We start from the raw sequence: 27278 nt of genomic DNA on the forward strand, positions 1-27278 counted from the left end.
ATCACACCATGTTAGTAGTATAAGAGAGCACATCCACCCTACTAGTAGTATACCAGACCATATCCTGCCCTCAAGGTAGTATTTCAGAGCACATCTCGGCCAACAATTGTATATCAGAGAATATCCCGCCCTAGTAATAGTATAGCAAATCATATCATGCCCTACTAGTAGTACCGTACTTCCCCCCGAGTATAAGCCCAGGGGGCCTGAACATGTAAAATGGGGAAAAATAAGGGGTGGGCTTATACTCGAGGACAACCTCAGAAAAAATATTTTTTTGCTGTTTAAAACTGTAACAATCTTCCCAACCTCGAAACATTATCTAAATTACATTTTCCGTTCACAGCGCCGGTCTCAGGATATTACGTTTTTTAAATGAGAAAAAAAAGGAGAAACGAGTCGTCATTGATTTCAACGACACTATTTACAATGAAGAAACAAACATGTTGACTTCATAAAAATACAAATATTTTATTACAATACAATTTACATACGGTCTGAATTTACGGTGCAAAAGTCTCGATTTCCGCCATGGTTTCATCATAATTTACCTGAACAATTTCCTTTGATCTAACAGGTCACTTCTTTCGTTAACCAATGAAAATGATGTGTCGTACAGTCGAAGTTTTCCGATTATTGACGAAGTATTTTTTTTTCAACGCAATGCAGAAGTGAATTACCGCGATGTTAAAATGCGATCTGTTAATACTGATTTCGACAAAAAACAGTGACGTTTTCCCCTAAAAGCTGTTGATTCGCGAGTTTCTAAAGGTAAACTGAGGGTGAGGGAAGTATTCACCCCTTTCACGGCCGCCAACAAGTCAGGTCGAAGAATAGTTTGCTCGTTCACACCCCATTCACGATAGTTTAAATAGGCAAAATCTGACAAGATTATTCGGGATATAAAAACGATGATCAGTGACCAGGTTTCACGACTTGACAATCACATTTTTGCCGTTTGAAAAACTACTACTCGAATGAAATATGGATTATTTCAGTATTGTAACATCGGGGTTTATCCCGAGTAAATAACATAATAGAAAACGTGCGAACTATGTTCCGTCACGTGCGTTCGCCCGCCGTGCACTCTTATTAATTAGTTTTCTCTTAAAAACTGGAACCAAACTACCGTACAATCATGATTTTTATGCAATGAAATACACTTTTTACATGCATATTTTAATAAATGTCGTCGACGCCCGGTAAAAACACCCTGGGCCTATACTCAGGGATGCCCTCAACTCGTAAATGTCCAAAACAGAGGAGTGGTCTTATACTCGGGGAGGGGCTTATACTCAGGGGAGTACGGTATATAAAAGCTTATCCCGCTCTACTGGTAGTATAGCATAGTATAATCCGCCCTACTGGTAGTATATCAGGTCAGAATATTCTGCCCTACTAGTAGTATATCAGAGCATACCTGCCCTAATGGCAGCTCCCACCATATTTCATAAATTTATGCATATAAATATATAACATATAACAGTATATAACATGTCCCATCATATTCAGTGCAATCCCTAGCTATATAACATGCTGGAAGTGTAAACACCATCTGCAGTATAAATAGGCTGGCAATTTAGTATGATGAAATGAAAGTCATCTTCTTTGTCATATAATCTAGTAGAAAGTTTACACGTAGAGTCAAATTCAAGGTGGACATCAAGAAACTTTATTTTGGAGTTTCTTTGATTTCAAGTCCAGGTGAATATACCTACGAGAGGACTGTTGATGGAAAGTACATCATATACAACTATTCAACAGATGAACCCAAAATTATATTGCCAATTGCTTTTTTACGATGACAGATGTATAATGGTATGTTATTATTATCAAGATCGTAATAAATAATACGACAGAAGTGAGGGGTAACAATTTTTCATTTATTAGCTGCCCAGCAAAGAAATACATGTTAAAATGTTAATACAAAATACGTATCAAATAATCGGAGTAAGAATAAATTCATTTATTAATACAAGTTGTGGCAACCCAATAATTCATTTGTATTTTTAATTTTTTAGTGAATATCTGTTTAAAAAGTTCATGATTATTTATTGTATTCTACGGTTGGGTATTCGATTCCCACTTATGTAACTCAATACTAACACAATACTAACAATATATAGATAAATTACCATAGAGTGATGTAGTCGAATCATATTTATAATATCACAAGGCATAGATTTCATTATTAATCACGGAACGTCACTGTCTGCCTTTGTCATATTTTACTTTTAATATAAAATTCAATTAAGTAAAAATTTAAAGAGCAAACCAAATCCCTGAATTTAAATTTCTAAAAATAGCCCAAGGAAAAGCATTTGTTGAATGTTTACTTTATCACCAAAAAAGTTAAAAAATATATATATGTATGTTCCACGAATATATATTAGCCAAATAGTACATGTTGCATAAATTGCAATAAATAATAACAAAATGTCAGATATGGATTATTATAAGTTAATAATAGCCTGGGATGTCTATGAATATTCTTGATTTTATTTCAAAAAATAGGGATATGGAGACATTGCATTGTCTCTAACTGTGAAGAATGTAATGTATGCATCTTGTGGCCGGGTCGATATAACTGGGAAGTCTACAAATGCAGCGGAAGCGGTTGGGTGACACTGGTCTTATGATCTACAATAGATAGAGCACAACTTCCTGTGGACAAAACTTCCACTTCCGGGTAGGTCAAAATGACGCATACGAATATGTACATATTTCCTAGTGAATAATGTTTGAGGCAACAGCAAATTTCACAAACAAAAGTATACATCCATTAGGACGTGTGGTCTAATGTGACGTGTTCTCATCCAGAAATCGCTTAATTTCGCTTTCATATTTCTCTAGCCATTCAATATTGATTATGATCCTGGCTACATACTTATCGAAAACCTTCTTCCATACTTTCCCTGGTGGCAGTCGACTTCTCAGAGCCTGAAACTGAATATACGAAACACATGGAATGTTAAAGTACCGATATGTAGAAACAACATGTCTGAATTCTCTGAATTCCTAGAAAAATATTTTCACTAAGAATTCGATTTTTCAATTTCAAGCATTTATAAATATATTCATAAACAGTTTTAAAACTAATTAAACCTAAACACTAATTAATCACTAACCTAATTAATGGTAATTAACATATCCAAAGAAAAACTGTCACTGACAGAGTTTTGCCTCTAGGTGGCGCTATTGCAATTCAAAACTTTCCATGAAGAAATCAGACAGTTATAATCAAAGTTAGTTGTTTCTTAGGGTTTGTCACATCAGACCCATGATTAGTATCCAAGTTCAAATCCTACCTTAGGCTGAACACAAAAAAGGGTGACCCCTAACCTGGGTGAGTGTGCCACAGACTCAATGGGAATACCAATTCACTAACGAATGCGACTTTGAAGGAACCTTGGATAAGGTCCACAGGTGTTTGTGTTCGGCTGTGATGAAAATGCATTATGTGACAGCACTAGCACTTGCAGTTTGCACATACAGGAGAGACAACAGTGACATTCAATGTCTAGCACTGTCGCCTGGCACAAAAACATTTTAAAAAAAACACCAGAAAATTTTTCCTAGCTAAAAATGGGTACAGTTTTACTATTCTCAACTCATCTTCTGTGGCTGAATTCTGGGGTTAATATTTTTCAAATGTGTTTTTTTATTACGCCTTAGTGAAATTCATTGTATACTTTGTTTTAAGAATTGTTATTAATGCTTTAGTGAAATTCATTGTATACTTTGTTTTAAGATTTTTTATTAATGCTTTAGTAGAATTCATTGTATATTTTGTTTTAATAATTTTTATTAATGCTTTAGTGAAATTCATTGTATATTTTGTTTTATGATTTTTTATTAATGCTTTAGTGAAATTCATTGTATATTTTGTTTTAAGATTTTTTATTAATGCTTTAGTGTAATTCATTGTATAATTTGTTTTAAGAATTTTTATTAATGCTTTAGTGAAATTCATTGTATATTTTGTTTTAAGAATTTTTATTAATGCTTTAGTGGAATTCATTGTATATTTTGTTTTAAGAATTTTTTAATGCTTTAGTGAAATTCATTGTATATTTTGTTTTAAGAGTTTTATTAATGCTTTAGTGAAATTTATTGTATATTTTGTTTTAAGAATTTTTATTAATGCTTTAGTGAAATTCATTGTATAATTTGTTTTAAGAATTGTTATTAATGCTTCAGTGGAATTCATTGTATATTTTGTTTTAAGAATTTTTATTAATGCTTTAGTGAAATTCATTGTATATTTTGTTTTAAGAATTTTTATTAATGCTTTAGTGAAATTCATTGTATATTTTATTTTAAGAATTTTTATTAATGCTTTAGTGAAATTTATTGTATATTTTGTTTTAAGAATTTTTATTAATGCTTTAGTGAAATTCATTGTATATTTTGTTTTAAGAATTTTTATTAATGCTTTAGTGAATTTCATTGTATATTTTATTTTAAGAATTTTTATCAATGTTTTAGTGAAATTTATTGTATATTTTGTTTTAAGAATTGTTATTAATGCTTTAGTGAAATTCATTGTATATTTTATTTTAAGAATTTTTATTAATGCTTTAGTGAAATTCATTGTATATTTTATTTTAAGAATTTTTATCAATGTTTTAGTGAAATTTATTGTATATTTTGTTTTAAGAATTTGTTTAATGCTTTAGTGAAATTTATTGTATATTTTGTTTAAGAATTTTTATTAATGCTTTAGTGAAATTCATTGTATATTTTATTTTAAGAATTTTTATTAATGCTTTAGTGAAATTCATTGTATATTTTGTTTTGAGAATTGTTATTAATGCTTTAGTGAAATTTATTGTATAATTTGTTTTAAGAATTCTTATTAATGCTTTAGTGAAATTCATTGTATAATTTGTTTTAAGAATTTTTATTAATGCTTTAGTGGAATTCATTGTATATTTTGTTTTAAGAATTTTTTAATTCTTTAGTGAAATTCATTGTATATTTTGTTTTAAGAGTTTTATTAATGGTTTAGTGAAATTTATTGTATATTTTGTTTTAAGAATTGTTATTAATGCTTTAGTGAAATTCATTGTATATTTTATTTTAAGAATTTTTATTAATGCTTTAGTGAAATTCATTGTATATTTTATTTTAAGAATTTTTATTAATGCTTTAGTGAAATTCATTGTATATTTTGTTTAAGAATTTTTATTAATGCTTTAGTGAAATTCATTGTATATTTTATTTTAAGAATTTTTATTAATGCTTTAGTGAAATTCATTGTATATTTTGTTTTGAGAATTGTTATTAATGCTTTAGTGAAATTCATTGTATATTTTGTTTTGAGAATTTTTATTAATGCTTTAGTGGAATTCATGTATACTTTGTTTTATTATTTTTTTAATGCTTTAGTGAAATTCATTGTATATTTTGTTTTAAGAATTTGTTTAATGCTTTAGTGAAATTCATTGTATATTTTATTTTACGAATTTTTATTAATGCTTTAGTGGAATTCATGTATACTTTGTTTTATTATTTTTTTAATGCTTTAGTGAAATTTATTGTATATTTTATTTTAAGAATTGTTATTAATGCTTTAGTGAAATTCATTGTATATTTTATTTTAAGAATTGTTATTAATGCTTTAGTGAAATTCATTGTATATTTTATTTTAAGAATTTTTATTAATGCTTTAGTGAAATTTATTGTATAATTTGTTTTAAGAATTTTTATTAATGCTTTAGTGGAATTCATGTATACTTTGTTTTATGATTTTTTTAATGCTTTAGTGAAATTTATTGTATATTTTGTTTTAAGAATTTGTTTAATGCTTTAGTGAAATTCATTGTATATTTTGTTTTAAGAATTTTGTAATGCTTTAGTGAAATTCATTGTATATTTTGTTTTAAAAAAATTGTTAATGCTTTAGTGAAATTTATTGTATATTTAGTTTTAAGAATTTTTATTAATGCTTTAGTGAAATTCATTGTATATTCTGTGTTAGCTATCATATACATGTCATAATTCAGTGTCAGTTGTACCTACCTGTCGTAATTGAGATCGTCTATTGACAGTTTTAACTGTACCGAGGATTGCTTCAAAAGCCCATGGATTGGAGTGTCTAAGATAAAAAAATAAATAGTTTGCATATTTGTTTTACATACATTGAATTTATGTAAATTGTAAATGAATGAGAAAAATGATATGACGACGGACATTACAATTCACCTAGTATAAAATATAAGTACAATTCACCTAGTATGTAAGTATAAAACCACATCTCACATTCTCATAATTTTTATGAAAACCTCATACCATGGAAAACACGAGAACACTAGAATAGCTTAATGCGAGGGCTGAAAATTCATTAATGTGTGGTTCCCTATAGTGTCAAACGGGGGGGAAAAATGTAAGGTATTTCATTATCTTATTGGAAAAATATATTTAACAGTTGTATTGTCAAAGCATTTTATCAACAACGTAATATGAAAACGAATGAAATCATTACAAAATGTTTATTCAAACCCACGGTACGAAACAGAATATTGGGAAAATGCATCACTGACATATGTCGTGTACATGAACACAATCATGAGCTGCAATCTGACGTAAATATGCATAATTAGAATGACAAAGATACTGACTCTAACAATAGTTGTGAATGTAGCAAAACAGATCCAGATATTCCCACTAGCATAATAAATGGCCAAATATTTCCACACAATACTAACTAACGTGGCTGACACAATCTGGAAGACTGGTAAAGTCAACAAGAAAGTTAACATTAAATTATATAACATTACAACAGAAGAAGAATATATTGATATAGAAAATTGGAAAACAGAAAGAAAAATCCACCAAAGAAAACATTAGGCGTTATGACAAAAAGTATATCAAATCATGACATGGTCTCACGTGATGTGGTCCCACTCAGAACCATTTTGGTGGCCATTTGTATCTTTGCACTTATTAATAAATGATTTGTTGCTATGCAACAACAATTCATAATGTTACTTATCACAACAAATTTGTATTTGTACCTGCTACAAAGACGAAGTTTGCTCATTCATTGTTTTGGAGAGCACTCCTTTAAATATTAGAACTGAAAATCACAAATGAAGTCATAGACATGTCAATATGTTGTAACCATTGTTAGCTGTATGTGTTGCATACTAGTACATCTGACTGTCTTTGCGTCTTGGCTTAATTGCTTTCCATAGTTTGTCTATTATAACTTACACAGTAATCAGGGAGTCCCAGTGTTCAATGATGAAATCGAATGCTACAGAACTACCAGTCGGCGATTCCCCGACTTGTTGGATTATGTATTGTCCATCGCTTATAATACTGTAGTTCATTGACCAAGACATGTATCTGCAAATACAGTAGACTTAATTTGTAAAATGAGTTTGTAAACAGATATATGTGCATCCATAGTACTGTAAGTATTGACGGGGTATCTATGCACACTACTAGTATTCTTTGCACAATGTCAATATGTATAGAGAATATATTAAACACCTCTACACACAAAAGTGAAAATCACGGGGTATAAGTACATCCTAAATAGATGATTTTCCGTACAATTGCGAGATCTCGCGAGATGCATGAAAGACGCGCGTCGAACGTCTGCCGCAAAAATCGAACGATTTGATTTTGAACTAGAATGTCTTTATTTCGTAGCTTACATTGACCGGCCGATCTTCGATAGAGGAATATTGCTTCCGAATACCCTTACTTAATCGAAATTGTCTATCATCAAATGTGGACAGCACATTATTAAGCATGGAAATGTCCCCGAAATACTTTCGCGTTTGTCGAATCCCACGCGATGTTTGACGCGACTACGACGCTATGACCTTTGTTTGTCCTGTTTTTACGTTCGATTTCATGCATAACGCGTGATTCTCGCAGTGTACGGAAAATGGTCTATTGTTTCATGCAGTCTTACAAATACATATCCAGCACACCACTGCAATGCGCATAGAAGTTTAAAGGGCGGTGGTCGTCGCGCTGCGTCTTGTTCGATATAGGACTCATAGCGACGTATAAAACGCGTGGAAAATACATTGTTTTTAAATTCGAACACGCGCTGCGCGACGACCACCGCCCTTTAATTTGAAAAACTTGCTTGAAAAGTTGCGTTTATTTAACGTTCATTTATTTGTATGCACATGATGCGTTTATCATGAACCGTTGAAGTCAACAAAATGACGTATCTGGAAACACCAGAAGATCGGAAATCATTTCAAAATGGTGCCGTTGCCAGATCACAGCTGGAGTGACTTATTGATATCTATAATTGTTTTCAAATACAATTTTACAAACTTCAATAGAAATACCACAGTCAGAATTAAGTGTTCACCCTCATGGAAGAACAAAATGTTTCTCGCAGTTTGACACAAAAGCTTGTGGTATGAAAGATCTACTTGTTCGAATAAAATTAATCCAGGAACGAGAATATCTATCTCAAAGACAATATGTCAAACCACCCACTAAGCGAATAATGATGATGGTACCCACCTGTTTAACACCCATGGTTCTGGAGACCGAGTCAAGGCATTCCGTAGTGCTGTTTCATCGTCTTGCAGTTGGGGACGAGTCTGAATAATATCCCATAATACATCCCATGTATTGGAATCGCTTTCTGCTACGCCAGTACTGTAGATCACACTGCGCATGTCATTGGGAGGTCTGTAAATTTATAAACGATACCTTCTAAAATGTTTATATAATTGATGTCGAATTAGAAAACTAAGAATGCCACACTTTCTCGTCCAAATTTGTCTGCACTTATTTCTTTTATTCTTCAATATTTCTGGAAATGAACCATAATTTTGGAGCCAACAGACAAAATTTGAGTCAATTTTCATTTTTTTCTGAAGGAATGTGCAGACTATAAACAGGACTATTCTTGAATTTGTGATTAAAAGAGGGAACCGGTGTTTAAGTTTTAAACCTTATAAAATGCTTTTCTAGGTGCGAGTGAAGTGTTTTCTTAGAATGCCAAAAATCAACTTCGTTAATTATATTATTATGAATTACTTACTCAACTCCATTATCTAACCAGTTCTGGAAATACTGCATTGCATCTGCTTTACAGTTGCTATCACCATGGCGACATGCCATCTTATGCCAAAGTACTCTCTTGTATCGTGTATGTAAATCCTCATTATCATTAGACCGCCAGCCAATAGAGTCCACTTTGCTGTTTCTGTTCAATAAATCTAATACATAGCTCTGTGGAAACATGGCGTCAAATATTGTCAGTATGTGGATGAAACAAAAGATTTTAAACGCGAAAGGTCATCGGGATAGTATTGAGAGCAAGGCAACTGTGAGACTTCAGTGTCTCACTCACTCCCGTTATCACGTGCAATGTTCCTGACCTATGTAACCATGGTAATTAGAACGTGGATGCGACATTCTTAATACAATGAGTTTATTACGAGGATAACGAAAATTATGCATTGAGACAGTGTGGCGGGAGTATCGGCCGATGTGCAGCAGGGAGTCGATGCAACAGTACTGTATTGTTCATCCGGTAAGAAAAGTACAGACATGATGTAGTGAGAAAAAATCTTAAAAGTATTATACATCTTTACCCCACAAGGATACATAATAGAAATGTCGAAATCCAAAAAGGTTAAAACAGATTTAGCGAACGTCTTTGTGGGGGTTTCGATCATATATGGGGGCAGCCATGTTTGTTTTTATTATTGGAGGACGCTTATGCGCGTAATCGTTCCATATTTGGAATTTGAATTTCCTAATATGGCAGGATGCAAATACCCATTGCAATACCGCAAAATTACGGCACGCTGTAACGTATGGCGGTACGGTTACAGATGTATAATACCTTGTGCTATACTAACGTGGGTAATGCTGTATCTAACCACTATTGAACCTACAGTTGTGTGTTTACCTGGAATCGCCCATAAATATCTGTTAGATACAAACGTTCAGATATGTATTTAAAACCATAGGAAGCAGTGGCCCAAGGTGTATAGTCTGTCTCTTCAGATAAATACAACGTCATCTTTAATGCCAGTTGAGTGTCTAATAGACCAGCCCTGAAAATCAATTGAAAAACAAATATTTATAAGTTAAAAAACGTAGCCAAGAAAAGCACAGCAAATATAATGTCATTTTCAAAAACGAATCATGTTACTACATACATGTTTGTTCAGAAAAAAAAAAACACAACATTATTCATGACAACAAAAACAATGAACAGTTATTTATTTATATTTAAAAAAATGAAGATGAAAACATTATAAATGATGTGGCGAAACACTTATATAATTAATATACGAGAAAATTCATTTAAAACTGAAATGCTTAAACCAGCTGCTTCAGGAAATACAAGTACAACATTTTATTTGTGTATAGAAATTTGAGTCTTTTTCGATTTTTACTCCTGTATATATTTTAAATATATATACATGTGTGTTTTCAAAATGTATTACTTTATTGTACTTTTCATTAAAATTGAAATATGAGTGAAGTTAGCAATAAAGATTCTATTCTATTCAATTCAATTCAATTCAATTCAATTCAATTCAATTCAATTCAATTCTATTCTATTCTATTCTATTCTATTCTATTCTATTCAATTCTATTCTATTCTATTCTATTCTATTCTATTCTATTCTATTCTATTTTATTCTATTCTATTCTATTCTATTCTATTCTATTCTATTCTATTCTATTCTATTCTATTCTATTCTATTCTATTCTATTCTATTCTATTTTATTCTATTCTATTCTATTCTATTCTATTCTATTCTATTCAATTCTATTCTATTCTATTCTATTCTATTCTATCATGGTTCTTACTGGGTCTCAAAAATTATATTAAAAATTACTTATATTTACCGTTGTAGGGCAAGTGCATCATCAATTAAAACAGCTCTATTTGTTGCACTGATTGTCTAGATAAAAAGCAAATATCTGTTATTAGATAGTGCATGTAAATTAGAATACTGAACATCCGGGATATTTGATGGCTGCTTGCATACATCACCGCTAGTTCGTACACAAGGTTACTGCGCAGCACATTATTATAAATGGCGTTGATCAATGTGTATGTAGTGCTTTCGCAGCTCAGGATTTTTTTTCTGTAAATGGTGACAAAACATACCGCTCTGATGGTTAAAAATAAAACCATACGTAGTCGATGATAACTACAACCTCGCATGTTAGCCAGATATCCTGAGCTAAATAGAGGTTATATATCCTTACCTGGTGATTTCCTTGTAATTCCTCCATTAGTTGATTCCAGTTGCTTTCCTCATAATTAACTCGATAAAATCCTGACAGGCCAATATTACCCAGGATCCAATTCGTCTCATAACTAGACGGCATGTCAACACGAACTGAAATAGAAAATAAATATTTGTTTTGTACTACACTATTACTGACAGAAAAGATAAAGTCCAAAATTTCCAGTGAGTGGCCAAATCAATGGTAGTATCTATGTGTACAGGTATACAAGGTGTATAATGTGACTGAGTGGGTAAATCAATGGTAATATCATTGTGTATCCATCTAATTATACAGGTATACAAGGTGCAGGATGTGACTGAGTGGATAAATCAATGGTAATATCATTGTGTATCCATCTAATTATACAGGTATACAAGGTGTATGATGTGACTGAGTGGGTAAATCAATGGTAATACCATTGTGTATCCATCTATGTGTACAGGTATACAAGGTGTATAATGTGACTGAGTGGGTAAATCAATGGTAATATCATTGTGTATCCATCTAATTATACAGGTATACAAGGTGTATGATGTGACTGAGTGGGTAAATCAATGGTAATACCATTGTGTATCTATCTAATTATACAGGTATACAAGGTGTATGATGTGACTGAGTGGGTAAATCAATAGTAATACCATTGTGTATCCATCTATGTGTACAGGTATACAAGGTGTATAATGTGACTGAGTGGGTAAATCAATGGTAATACCATTGTGTATCTATCTATGTGTGCAGGTATACAATGTGTATGATGTGACTGAGTGGGTAAATCAATAGTAATACCATTGTGTATCCATCTATGTGTGCAGGTATACAAGGTGTATAATGTGACTGAGTGGGTAAATCAATGGTAATATCATTGTGTATCCATCTAATTATACAGGTATACAAGGTGCAGGATGTGACTGAGTGGATAAATCAATGGTAATATCATTGTGTATCCATCTAATTATACAGGTATACAAGGTGTATGATGTGACTGAGTGGGTAAATCAATGGTAATACCATTGTGTATCTATCTAATTATACAGGTATACAAGGTGTATGATGTGACTGAGTGGGTAAATCAATAGTAATACCATTGTGTATCCATCTATGTGTACAGGTATACAAGGTGTATAATGTGACTGAGTGGGTAAATCAATGGTAATACCATTGTGTATCCATCTATGTGTACAGGTATACAAGGTGTATAATGTGACTGAGTGGGTAAATCAATGGTAATACCATTGTGTATCCATCTATGTGTGCAGGTATACAAGGTGTATAATGTGACTGAGTGGGTAAATCAATGGTAATACCATTGTGTATCTATCTAATTATACAGGTATACAAGGTGTATGATGTGACTGAGTGGGTAAATCAATGGTAATACCATTGTGTATCTATCTATGTGTACAGGTATACAAGGTGTATAATGTGACTGAGTGGGTAAATCAATGGTAATACCATTGTGTATCTATCTAATTATACAGGTATACAAGGTGTATAATGTGACTGAGTGGGTAAATCAATGGTAATACCATTGTGTATCTATCTATGTGTGCAGGTATACAATGTGTATGATGTGACTGAGTGGGTAAATCAATGGTAATACCATTGTGTATCTATCTATGTGTACAGGTATACAAGGTGTATAATGTGACTGAGTGGGTAAATCAATGGTAATACCATTGTGTATCTATCTATGTGTGCAGGTATACAATGTGTATGATGTGACTGAGTGGGTAAATCGATAGTAATACCATTGTGTATCCATCTATGTGTACAGGTATACAAGGTGTATAATGTGACTGAGTGGGTAAATCAATGGTAATACCATTGTGTATCTATCTATGTGTGCAGGTATACAATGTGTATGATGTGACTGAGTGGGTAAATCAATAGTAATACCATTGTGTATCCATCTATGTGTACAGGTATACAAGGTGTATAATGTGACTGAGTGGGTAAATCAATGGTAATACCATTGTGTATCCATCTATGTGTACAGGTATACAAGGTGTATAATGTGACTGAGTGGATAAATCAATGGTAATACCATTGTGTATCCATCTATGTGTACAGGTATACAAGGTGTATAATGTGACTGAGTGGGTAAATCAATGGTAATACCATTGTGTATCTATCTAATTATACAGGTATACAAGGTGTATGATGTGACTGAGTGGGTAAATCAATGGTAATACCATTGTGTATCCATCTATGTGTACAGGTATACAAGGTGTATAATGTGACTGAGTGGGTAAATCAATGGTAATACCATTGTGTATCTATCTAATTATACAGGTATACAAGGTGTATGATGTGACTGAGTGGGTAAATCAATGGTAATACCATTGTGTATCTATCTATGTGTGCAGGTATACAAGGTGTATAATGTGACTGAGTGGGTAAATCAATGGTAATACCATTGTGTATCTATCTAATTATACAGGTATACAAGGTGTATGATGTGACTGAGTGGGTAAATCAATAGTAATACCATTGTGTATCCATCTATGTGTACAGGTATACAAGGTGTATAATGTGACTGAGTGGGTAAATCAATGGTAATACCATTGTGTATCTATCTATGTGTGCAGGTATACAATGTGTATGATGTGACTGAGTGGGTAAATCAATAGTAATACCATTGTGTATCCATCTATGTGTGCAGGTATACAAGGTGTATAATGTGACTGAGTGGGTAAATCAATGGTAATATCATTGTGTATCCATCTAATTATACAGGTATACAAGGTGCAGGATGTGACTGAGTGGATAAATCAATGGTAATATCATTGTGTATCCATCTAATTATACAGGTATACAAGGTGTATGATGTGACTGAGTGGGTAAATCAATGGTAATACCATTGTGTATCTATCTAATTATACAGGTATACAAGGTGTATGATGTGACTGAGTGGGTAAATCAATAGTAATACCATTGTGTATCCATCTATGTGTACAGGTATACAAGGTGTATAATGTGACTGAGTGGGTAAATCAATGGTAATACCATTGTGTATCCATCTATGTGTACAGGTATACAAGGTGTATAATGTGACTGAGTGGGTAAATCAATGGTAATACCATTGTGTATCCATCTATGTGTGCAGGTATACAAGGTGTATAATGTGACTGAGTGGGTAAATCAATGGTAATACCATTGTGTATCTATCTAATTATACAGGTATACAAGGTGTATGATGTGACTGAGTGGGTAAATCAATGGTAATACCATTGTGTATCTATCTATGTGTACAGGTATACAAGGTGTATAATGTGACTGAGTGGGTAAATCAATGGTAATACCATTGTGTATCTATCTAATTATACAGGTATACAAGGTGTATAATGTGACTGAGTGGGTAAATCAATGGTAATACCATTGTGTATCTATCTATGTGTGCAGGTATACAATGTGTATGATGTGACTGAGTGGGTAAATCAATGGTAATACCATTGTGTATCTATCTATGTGTACAGGTATACAAGGTGTATAATGTGACTGAGTGGGTAAATCAATGGTAATACCATTGTGTATCTATCTATGTGTGCAGGTATACAATGTGTATGATGTGACTGAGTGGGTAAATCAATAGTAATACCATTGTGTATCCATCTATGTGTACAGGTATACAAGGTGTATAATGTGACTGAGTGGGTAAATCAATGGTAATACCATTGTGTATCTATCTATGTGTGCAGGTATACAATGTGTATGATGTGACTGAGTGGGTAAATCAATAGTAATACCATTGTGTATCCATCTATGTGTACAGGTATACAAGGTGTATAATGTGACTGAGTGGGTAAATCAATGGTAATACCATTGTGTATCCATCTATGTGTACAGGTATACAAGGTGTATAATGTGACTGAGTGGATAAATCAATGGTAATACCATTGTGTATCCATCTATGTGTACAGGTATACAAGGTGTATAATGTGACTGAGTGGGTAAATCAATGGTAATACCATTGTGTATCTATCTAATTATACAGGTATACAAGGTGTATGATGTGACTGAGTGGGTAAATCAATGGTAATACCATTGTGTATCCATCTATGTGTACAGGTATACAAGGTGTATAATGTGACTGAGTGGGTAAATCAATGGTAATACCATTGTGTATCTATCTAATTATACAGGTATACAAGGTGTATGATGTGACTGAGTGGGTAAATCAATGGTAATACCATTGTGTATCTATCTATGTGTGCAGGTATACAAGGTGTATAATGTGACTGAGTGGGTAAATCAATGGTAATACCATTGTGTATCTATCTAATTATACAGGTATACAAGGTGTATGATGTGACTGAGTGGGTAAATCAATGGTAATACCATTGTGTATCCATCTATGTGTACAGGTATACAAGGTGTATAATGTGACTGAGTGGGTAAATCAATGGTAATACCATTGTGTATCTATCTAATTATACAGGTATACAAGGTGTATGATGTGACTGAGTGGGTAAATCAATGGTAATACCATTGTGTATCTATCTATGTGTGCAGGTATACAAGGTGTATAATGTGACTGAGTGGGTAAATCAATGGTAATACCATTGTGTATCTATCTAATTATACAGGTATACAAGGTGTATGATGTGACTGAGTGGGTAAATCAATGGTAATACCATTGTGTATCTATCTATGTGTACAGGTATACAAGGTGTATAATGTGACTGAGTGGGTAAATCAATGGTAATACCATTGTGTATCTATCTATGTGTGCAGGTATACAAGGTGTATGATGTGACTGAGTGGATGAATCAATGGTAATATCATTGTGTATCCATCTAATTATACAGGTATACAAGGTGCAGGATGTGACTGAGTGGATGAATCAATGGTAATATCATTGTGTATTTAGAATACGCGTTTCCCAATATGGTAAGATGAAAATACCCAGTGCAATACCGCAAAATTACGTCAAGCTGTAACTTATGACGTCATGGTGACAAATGTATAATAATAAGTATTACTGTTAGTTTCTTGTTGTTTGGCCAACAGATGAATGTCATCTCAAAACGAAATGTATTTGTTTACAAATAACAACAATCACGTTCAATAAAACTTACGATTGTCCATTTCCAAATAATTTGTACGCACAGTGTCGTCGTTTTCTGTTATACTTGTAAACTCAAGGTACCATTTGTAGCTGTCAAAATAAAAAAAATACTTCCGTCATTACTGCATTATGAATGGTGGCAATCATATTAATCCCAAGGTACTGATGTTGGGATTATGCAAGATATAACTTTTCAGTTATATCATGTTCGTCGATGTACGTCATCATATTTGCCATCTTGTTCATTCTAGTTGCTAGCTATATGAAATAAAATTGTTCCATCTGCCCATTAATGGTCATACATGAACATATTAACCAGTCCAATAATATGATAATGCATACCAGCCTTCCTGTGAGACACTCCCTACTCTTACCAAATATGGACATGTACATCACTCTTTTATGTAAGACACTCTTACAACTATAAATAGGCATGCATGCAGACCTTTCTGTCAAGTATTCTTAAAACCAGCTTTACTTTGTAATGAACATGTTCTATTTATACCAAATATGGAAGTATTATTACCTGTAAGAACTTGTCGAATAATCAAAAGAAACGTCATCTGGTTTGATAAGGAACAGTGATTGGTCAAGTTGTATTTCTCGTGACCCAGAAGCTGAAGTACTTTTTATAACATCAACCACTGGATATCCTTGCTGTAGAATCCACGAGTCCATCAATTCTTTTACTTGTATACTTCCGCCAGTTGCCTAGAGTAATAATATTAAACATTTCGTTTGATGCAAATGCCAATAATATTATGAATAAGATTGAATATTGATAATTGCTATGAATTCAGCATCTGCTGCGATTGAGATTCCATTTGTAATGTGCATGCCCAGTAGAACAGTCTTGGTCAGGCCCATTGGAAGAATGATCCAGTCTGTCACATTGTAAGAATGGTACACTGTCTTATTTTCAGAATGAGACAAGTGTGTCACAATTGCAGAACAAGGCAATCTGCCCCATTATCAGAACGAAGCAATCTGTGTAATTGTCAAAAAGCTGCAGTCTTTCCTATTGTCAGAACAAAACAGTCTTCCTCGTTGTCTTGTCATGACTACCAGTATATCTCATTATCAGAACGAAGCATTTGTGTATTTGTCAGAACAATGAAGTCTGTGTAATTGTCAGAATGCTGCAACCAGTCTTCAGAACAAGGAAGTCTTCCTCATTGTGAGGAGTACCAGTATGTTCCATTATCAGAAAGAAGCATTCTATGTAATTGTCAGAACAACGCAGTCCGTCTTGATATCAGAACAGGAAGACTTTCTCATTGTCAGGATAGGCAGTATGTCCCATTATCAGAACGATGCAGTTGCGTAATTGTCAAAACGATGCAGTCTGTCTTAATGCCAGAACAAGGTAGTCGTCCTCATTGTTAGAACTGGCAGTATGTCTCATTATCAGAACAAAGCATTCTATGTAATTGTCAGAACGATGCAGTCTGTCTTGGTGTCAACACAGGACATACTTCCTCATTGTCAGAACAGGCAGTATGTCCCATTATCAGAACGATGCAGTTTGCGTAATTGTCAAAACGATGCAGTCTGTCTTAATGCCAGAACAAGGTAGTCGTCCTCATTGTTAGAACTGGCAGTATGTCTCATTATCAGAACGATGCAGTTTGCGTAATTGTCAAAACGATGCAGTCTGTCTTAATGCCAGAACAAGGTAGTCGTCCTCATTGTTAGAACTGGCAGTATGTCTCATTATCAGAACGAAGCATTCTATGTAATTGTCAGAACGATGCAGTCTGTCTTGGTGTCAACACAAGACATACTTTCTCATTGTCAGAACAGGCAGTATGTCCCATTATCAGAATGAAGCATTTTGCGTAATTGTCAAAATGATGCAGTCTGTCTTAATGTCAGAACAGGAAGACTTTCTCATTGTCAGGACAGGCAGGATGTTCCAATATCAGAACGAAGCGTTCTGCGTAATTTCCATTAATTTCCTTAATGTCAGAGCTAGGCAGTCTGCTTCATTGTCAAAGTTGACAGTATGTTTCACTGTTTCGGAAAGAGATAGTCTGTAGCATTAATGACGTCACTCACCCTTGTAAACTCTTCCCATAAGTCATCAGCATTGGCACTGCTAAATTCATAATCATCTAGGTATGACTGCAATTTAAAATAAAATCCAGTTAAGACCAGTTTGCATTGAATGGATACTAACCATTGCATTAGAAATACATAGAAAAATAATGTTTCCTTAAATGAGGTCTTTTAAGGTTTTTTCCTATTCAGCACAATTCAAGCATTGATTTGATTCGTTACAATCGTATCATGAAATGTACATACAAGCAGTCATGTGACCTAAAATGGCGAACTGTCAATTAACTAATAATAGTGAGGACTGTTTGGGCTACCATGGTATTCACAGCAAATCACTGGATTCAGAATTAGAAACAGAATTAGCTTTGAAAATATCCTCACGGTCTGTGCAGTTTGTTTACATCTGTTTCACCACAGTTCCTTGGCGTGTTAAAGAACGTTTTGTGCGTTTTGTGGTGACGTCAATTCTATTTTTAGTAATATCTATTAATTGAGATCAACGTAGTCTGTGACATTTTATTTAACTGTTTTTTTAGTTCTCATGGCAACAGGTACTTTTACAGTTGAAGTATATAAGTATGCGCCAGATTTGTGATCCCCGTATTCGTGGTCAAAAAGTTTTCCATTCTCGGTATTTTGCAGAATCGTTCATTATTCTATATTTAGCAAGGTTTTTTCTGTCATATTAATCCATGATTTTCTATTCTCATATCTCGCGATATTTAGCAAGTGTTTTGTCTCGTATCTCGCGACATTTAACAGAATATTTTATTTTTGTATATCGCGATATTTAGCAAGGTTTTTCAAACTCATCTCTCGTGATTAGAAATGTTCATTGTCGTATGTTGTACTGCAAATATTTGCCTAACTTTTTTCCAGAGATGAGATCTTGAACACTTACCCTAATTCCGTTATTGAAAGCGGTGTCACCGACCATCTGTTTAAGCATGCGTACCACAGATATACCCTTATAATAAGTAATGGCGTCGTAATTGGTCATGATAACGTCCATGTCTTCGACGCCCTCTACGGTCAATGCATGCGAATCAAAGTACTGGTCTTTGGAAAGAGCGTGCTGCACAACATCAACGATGGCGATGTCATCCTGGAAAGGGAAAAGCAATGTTACACAGAATTCTCAAAATCAAACAAAATGTGTGTTTTTTTCGTATATAGCATGTTTACTGCGCAACATTCAGAGATCCTTCCGCGAATGAGTGCAATGCCTATTGTTACAGTGATTAACTTCGTTTGTACAGTACTTATATTCGGAGCATGCGTGGTGCGACGACCACGGTCTTTTAGCATAACAGACATACTTACGATATTCCAGTCTGGTTCTATATAATTCAATGCCTCAATTGCGAAGAACGAAGCAAATCCTTCCTTTAACCAAATATCATCCCACCATTCGAGACTCACCAAATTTCCAAACCACTAAAATGTAAAAACAGTATGTCAATCACGGCTTGAGTTTATTCATTGCATTTGCTGTACATTACACTTCCTGCGATTTTTGTCAAAAATGTTTTAATAAATGTTTTTGAAAATCATATTTTTCTGCCATAACCTTCCCTCTCTCCAATTGGTGAACAGTTTTTTATGCCTGAAAGGGGAATAATCACTGGCAATTTTAGAGAATATACTCACGCTATGTGCGACTTCGTGTGCCACTAGATCTGCCAGTTGTACCTTCCTATGGATTGAAGACCCATACTCGTCATATCTCACGTAGCTTTCCAACAAGTTCACAATACCCCAGTTTTCTAATCCCAGTGACATCAGCGTTGGTAACGCAATGAAATCTGCAATGTATATTAAAATGAACCACATTTATGATGTCATACGGGGATACAAAAGCACGTAATTACCTATACGACATACCTATACTTGAAACAGTGGAGTTCATTGGCAGATGTTTTTTTTTTTTATTTAAATTAGACTGTGTCAAATGTTTAGACCTCAAACGCAAAATGGCCGCCGGGATCTCGTTTAAAGCGAGAGAGCAGTGGGACCTGTTTTTTTAACAATATTAAAATCCATCCAGTATTTCTCTGGCCTATTTCCCCATGATCTTTGAAACGTTGGGCGCGGCGACAGGCAGTTGCGACTAATTTGTGGCATTCGAGTTTAAAGCGGGAGGGTCGTCACCTGCGCACGCGCGGGAATTGAGTCCCAAGAGATGATAACAACACACGCTAAGAACGCAAAGGCTAATGGGTAGACGCTAGTTTATAAACAATGACACGCTATGGTCACCTGACGCATGCGTATGTGACGATTCCCCCGCTTTAATTATTTTTAATAATTAATTCTGAACATAATTAAATGCATTAAGTTGTTCACTTACTACTTTATATTGAAATAAAATATGTGCATCGAGTTCATTTATTCAATATTTTTTATTACACACCTGTTTTTTCTAATGGTTCATTTATTCCAGCAAAATAGTTTTCAAAATATTCGTATGATTTTTCAGCATAATAAAGAACTGATTGCATCTGATCAATAACTTCTGACCGCGACCAGACACGAATCTAAAAAGAAAGAGAAACTGAACGTATGTCTTAACAAGTAAAACAAAATAATTCAATGCAATACAATGCAATGCAAAACACTCCACTTCACTACACTACACTACACTACACTGCACTGAACTGAACTGAACTGAACTGAACTGAACTGAACTACACTACACTACACTACACTACACTACACTACACTACACCACACCACACCACACCACACCACACCACACCACACCACACCACACCACACCACACCACTCTACACCACTCTACACTACTCTACACTACTCTACACTACTCTACCCTACCCTACCCTACCCTACACTACACTACACTACACTACACTACACTACACTACACTACACTGCACTACACTGCCCTGCCCTGCCCTGCCCTGCCCTGCCCTGCCCTGCCCTACCCTACCCTACCCTACCCTACACTACACTACACTACACTACATTATTTATATTATTACCGTGTGCCCTCCTTGCCTGACAACTTCTAACTTCTGAAGATCACCGAGTGCAAATCCAAGGAGATAGGTGGACATCTTTTGAGTTTCTTTGAATATCTCTGTTACCCATCCAGTGTCTGCGTCAATGGTACTCTCTAACTCGGTATTAAACAACACTGTTTCCCGATTGTATCGTGGGTGGGTGATGTTTACTCGGAAAACGGCTTTCAGCGCTGGTTCGTCAAAACACGGGAACGCCTTCCGTGCAAAGGATGGCTCAAAAAACGAAGCTACAATAAAACTATAAAGTAAAAAACTTGTCAAACATAAAACATCTATAAAGTAAAACATCGAGAAACTGTATAAAATATACGAAAAATGAACATGTGGTAGTAAAATGCAAAACTAAGTATTTTTAGTTATGTTGCCATGACAACCATTTTATATGTATGCTTGGCCACGATTACATGTATGCCACCACGTTCGGAGCTTTCAACCAATTTGAAAACCTATTTTTAAAGTCATATATAGATGGAATATTTTTCTCATTTTTTCACAGCTGTGGCTATTGATAACATTCCCAAAGTTTAAGATGATCAGATAAAAAAATTGTTAAGTTTAAATCAGATGAAAATTTGTTTGAGAATGCATGGCTCTTTTACGATTTGCAGCCAAGACTAACTTAGATACAGCCTTCATGCTTCGCGTATTCGAATATCGTGTAAACAAACATTGTATTTTAATTGGCGTTGATTACGTTGCATGGGTATCATACCTATCACAATGCGAAGAGACGGTTGTGGGGCTCTTATACTCGATACTCGTTTTGTAACACAGGCGGGAAAGTATCGGTTGCTGTGTGTATCAATATTTTAAAAGAAATTCTTTGCAATCCTCATGTTAGCGCAAATGGTCCATGACCAATTGGGACATATTTAATTACACCAGGGTTCTGTACGCAGCTGTACTTTAATTACAGTGATTTATGTTGTTTGTGTCAATGATCAGAGATGTGGAGAAAAAAACGTTTATTTTAAATGGCAGGCGTTTGGTTTCTGCTTTTTAATGGTGGTGGAGTTTGTCTGAAACGGCAGCTTGAACAAGAGTTGACCTATATTGATAGTATTGTCATAGTAAACTTTGAATGTACAGGTGAGACAAAGCACGTGGTACAACGAAGAAATAAAATGCACATACAATTTGAGGATTATTACAATCGATTGCTGAAAACAACATATATGCCGACAAATGAGCTTATTTCAGTAATGTGTAATGTATATTTTGTAATATGCTTGTTGACTTTCGTAATATGCTTGTTAACTTTCGTAATGAGTTTGTTATCTTTCGTAATATGCTTGTTAACTTTCGTAATGAGTTTGTTATCTTTCGTAATATGCTTGTTAATTTTCGTAATGAGTTTGTTATCTTTCGTAATATGCTTGTTAATTTTCGTAATGAGTTTGTTATCTTTCGTAATATGCTTGTTATCTTTCGTAATGAGTTTATTATTCTTTGTGGTGTGTGGTGTTATTCGTAACGTGTTTGTTATTTTTCATAATATTTGTTATCTTTCATATCATGTTATTTTTTTATTATGTCTTTGTTGTCTTTCGTGGTGTGTTTGCTGTGTCCGTAACGTTTTGCTTATCATTCGTATTTTTTTTATAGCAGATGACAGATTTGTTTGGTTATCCTTCGTAACAAATTTGTTCCCTTTTGTATTATGTTTGTTATACTTAAATGAGAACACTTCTATGTAAGTTAAGGAGATATCTTACAAATCACGTTTTCTAAATTTTTTTTTTTGGATTAAACATCCACTTTTACGTATTTTATTTATTGATCCCATAGATAAAACATCTTAGCAACTACTAATTAACGTTAATTATACCCCTTTCCCCAAGGACCTCTCCTTCGGAAATAACAGTAAAGTATACACTTTATAAATCCGCGTGGTCCTGCCAACATTAAAAGTTTCTTCTCACCCCTCCGTTCAACGCTGTATAAACGTTGTGTATTGCATGCTTAACATACCAGAGCGTCACCTTACATTGTACTATTTTTCGTGGTGTAATGGCGGGGGTAATGACAGTTGCCGTAACTGCCGTAAGAATGTGGTTTCCGCTTGGCTGATGCATTCCGCGGAAGCGTTGCAGGGCCTCTGGAAATAATTTATCTACAAGCTAGCGTACTATCGTCTGTTCGAAATGACCGCCTCAAGCTGGTATTCAAAAAATGCGAAAACAAATTTGAAAAAAAAAAACAATGGACCGATGTTATCAGCCAAAAGAGTGCAACTTTTTCAGATTTACCTACTATGCAGTAATTTGATAAACATGTATATTTCAAGTTGGCGGACTACTTTAGTGATTATTGCATGGGTGGCTGCGAACGAGGCTGCAGGATTCCATGACGTACTGGAACAAACGTAGCATGTAATACTTGGACTAAAAACAAACATGTAATAATATTGGACTTTAAAATCGTATTTGTGGGTTTCAGTGTAGTTTAATATTCTTGCTCCAGTATATCATCTCACCCGCCATTTCATTCAGTCTAAAAACTTATATAGTCATCACTAATATATTCAAATATGTATACCCGCCATTTTATCTTGTCTATTCACTGAAATATATGGGGGAACATGAAACCGTCGAATAGCGAGACGGATAGGTCCCGGGGACGTCACTCTATATGCCGTTACTACCCCATGTGCGTTCCAAATTTTGCGGGAAAAGGGGGTGTTTTTCACCTTCTAAAGCGGGCCCGCGCAGGAGGCAAATAGGTTCCCTTTAAAATTCTAATGTCTGCAATAAGCCCCCTGGAATAAACTCACAGGGTTGATGTTCCCTCTGTAGGCCCCTCGTGCAACAACCCCTCCCAAGCACCACCCTACTGTATCCATAGCTTGTTTTAGTTGATCACATCCTACTTGAGTGAAAAAAATGGCAGAGAATGCTGGCAATAGGAGTAGGATGTTCTCAATATATATATTTTTTTTCTTCAAATTGTCTGCTCTAGGGGGTACTAAATTTACAGTGCGTCCGCAATAGGCGTATGGTTTGGCAATGTGCTGCCTATTATTTTTTTAGCAAAAATGCACATGGTGTAAAGTTTTAATATAGAGTGACCCCCCGGGGGGTACATATCTTTGAAAAAACATTCTTGGTAGCTTCAGTATGTGTGGACGCTTTTTGGTTATCATTTGCATATTTTTGAAACCCTGTAGTACAAAGTACTTTTTCAAATGAACACAGATTTGGGGGAAAAGGTTAAAGCGGGAGGGTCGTCACCTGCGCACGCGCGGGAATCGAGTCCCAAGCGACGATAACAACACACGCTAAAAACGCAAACGCTCATGAGATAAAAGGGCATTAATAACAAAAGTAATAAAATTAAAATAAGTTTATAGCCAAAATAATTAAAGCCCGTACACTACATCAGATTTTAATCAGATTGCGTTTTTACAGGAAATGAAAGTTCCATTTACAATAAAAAAATAGTTTTTTACACTTTACAGATAAAGCAAATTCCTAATTACATTTTACATTTTTATAATATTTTTGATAATTTGAGTTTAAAAATCAAAATTTGAAATTGGGTACGATTTACGACATCTAATTTGGAAAATGCTTTATACGCTTGTTTGTAAACAGTAACACGCTATGGCCATCTGACGCATGCGCAGGTGACGACTCCCCCGCTTTAAGATGACCATGGAGTTCATATGCAAACAGCGCATTTAATGACGTGTAATTTTTGACGACAGCGTAAGAAAAAAATATGACATAACTTCCAAGCCTACGAAGTCGATTTAATATTACCCACATTTCATTGCAAGTCGATTTTTCAAAAGATTCGTACAGGATAGGAGTAAGATGATAGTTACGTCACCAGTAAACGTATTACCCCCATGGTATTACGACATGAGTTTGTCTGAAAGCATTTGAGCGTAATTTGAGCGTAAATTTATTTAAATAAGAAAATAAATAAATAAATAAATTAACCATTACTCGTGTGCTTTTGTTATAACCCAATGTTTACGACTCACATTGCGTAAATTTTCATATATAACAAAAGTGCAGTTGCGTATATGACGTAATAATAATCACGTGGGATTTTAGGGGAAGGCGCCCCCCCCTTTCAGCCCGCACAAAAAATTGATAAACCCACGCCAATAGGAGGCCCCCTCCCGACCTTACCAAATTTCTGGATCCGCCATTGAAAGTGGCGTTAACGTCGTTAAAACTAGGCGAATTAAGTTTTGGGATCGCCAGAACTGTAGGAAAGGTCGTGGATTTGGTGGTAGCAGAGAAAATAATTTGAAAAAAAAAACTTACAATGAAATGACAGCAAAATGTTACAGAATGATAAGAAAATCATCCTGAAAAAACAAACACAACTAAATAAAACATACAAACATATTGCACACTTGTTGAAGTGTCCGTCGTTATATCAAATCATAATGATGCAAATCGGTTTTATATTAATTGTTTATATATTTAAAGGGTGGTGGTCGTCGCGCAGCGCGTGTTCGAATTTCATGTAAACAAACAATGTATTTTACGCGCGTTGTGTACGTCGCTATGAGTCCATATCGAACAGGACGCGGTGCGACGACCAGCGCTCTTTAAAGAGGGGGAGTCGTCACCTGCGCACGCGACAGATGGCCATAGCATGTCGTTATTTACAAACCAGCCACTACCCATGAGCCTTTGCGTTTTTAGCATGCATTGTTATCGTCGCTTGGGACTCAATTCCCGCGCGAGTGCAGGTGGCGACCCCTCCGCTTTAAGTAGTTAACAATGATATTGTTGCGTAGTTGCCCATGCTTGGAAAAAAATTTAATTGTGTTCACCAACAAATATATACCAAATCTGAAAAAAAAAAGTTTAAAAAATGTAGGTCAACTTACCGTTCCTGTCCTGCCATCCTGTACGGGCTTAAGTACAATCCCGTCATATCGGGCAATAGCCTGCCTGTAAAGTCACCGAAAGTGATGACGTAGCTCTCGTCACTTTTCAATGTTTCGCCTAATTCGATGACGTAATAGTTGTGGAGTTCAAATACGAATTGGTTTGTGATTGGTACGTTCCGTTTGGAGTCCTTCTCCGCGACCGATACAGATGATTGTGTTACGTCCAGTGTCATTGCGTGCACTAGCACCTCGTCGGTGTCCTGGAGAATGCGAACCGTCATTGAGACGGACCCGTTAAACCGGGCTGCATCGACGTTGATCCGCAGGTGAAGGTCATACTCTATCGGTTCCATCGTATCGGGCAGTCTTAGATGGTTCCAGGATTTGCTGGGATCTAGCGTAGGCGGCGCTCCCGTCACCGTAACATTGCTCGGAGGCGTCGGTCCCGGTTTCAGGAACCCCACGAGCAATCCGACTAACAGTAACAGTAAGACAACACCAATTGCGATCAACGCAGCTCGCCAGTACGACAAGAAAAACCCTTTATTCTCCTCAAATTTGATGCTTTCCGAAGGGTAGTCCGATCTTTCAGATGGTGGCCTCGACGGCGGTCGAACCACGGCGTCGACTGTAGATATGGTAGTCGGAGGACTGTGCGTTTGTTGTGGTCTGGAAGCGTAGTGTGGAACGTACCGAGGGATGTCTTCCGTTTGTACGGCATAGTTCGTCATCATCGGGTTATCGTACGTCGTCTGACGACTCCGTGTTCGGGGAGGCGGTGGCGGATAGCTGGAGTTACGCGACATCGTGGCGCTGTTAAAAGATCACTGCCTGCAAGGTGGTTGCTCAATACATCGAGGTCAATTTTGAACTGCGGTAGTTTAGACGCGCCTTTTTACCTTTACGATGTTGAAAAAACGAACGATGTATGTATTCATCTCGACCTGTTCGTATTGTTAGTCAAATTGGGTCTGCCACGGCGTGAAAGGTACAGCATACATGTAA

General features: G+C 35.0%; 1 protein-coding gene across 1 annotated transcript; it reads right to left on the reverse strand.

Annotated features, from left to right (window-relative positions):
- Nucleotides 1-2479: 2479 nt before the first annotated feature.
- Nucleotides 2480-27278, reverse strand: LOC102803737 (aminopeptidase N-like). Its single transcript, XM_085494292.1, has 17 exons — nucleotides 26271-27278; nucleotides 21377-21656; nucleotides 20787-20910; nucleotides 20024-20178; nucleotides 19697-19810; nucleotides 19275-19478; nucleotides 18374-18439; nucleotides 16842-17026; nucleotides 16326-16405; nucleotides 11224-11357; nucleotides 10858-10913; nucleotides 9905-10052; nucleotides 9029-9219; nucleotides 8503-8673; nucleotides 7219-7353; nucleotides 6025-6100; nucleotides 2480-2946 (listed from the first exon to the last, which is right to left on the reverse strand). The coding sequence occupies exons 1-17, from the start codon at nucleotides 27077-27079 to the stop codon at nucleotides 2797-2799; spliced, it is 3078 nt and encodes a 1025-aa protein (XP_085350418.1). The 5' UTR covers nucleotides 27080-27278; the 3' UTR covers nucleotides 2480-2796.

This window comes from Saccoglossus kowalevskii, chromosome 20 (assembly GCF_978046115.1).
Source record: "Saccoglossus kowalevskii chromosome 20, keSacKowa6.1, whole genome shotgun sequence".
NCBI classification, from domain to species: domain Eukaryota; kingdom Metazoa; phylum Hemichordata; class Enteropneusta; family Harrimaniidae; genus Saccoglossus; species Saccoglossus kowalevskii.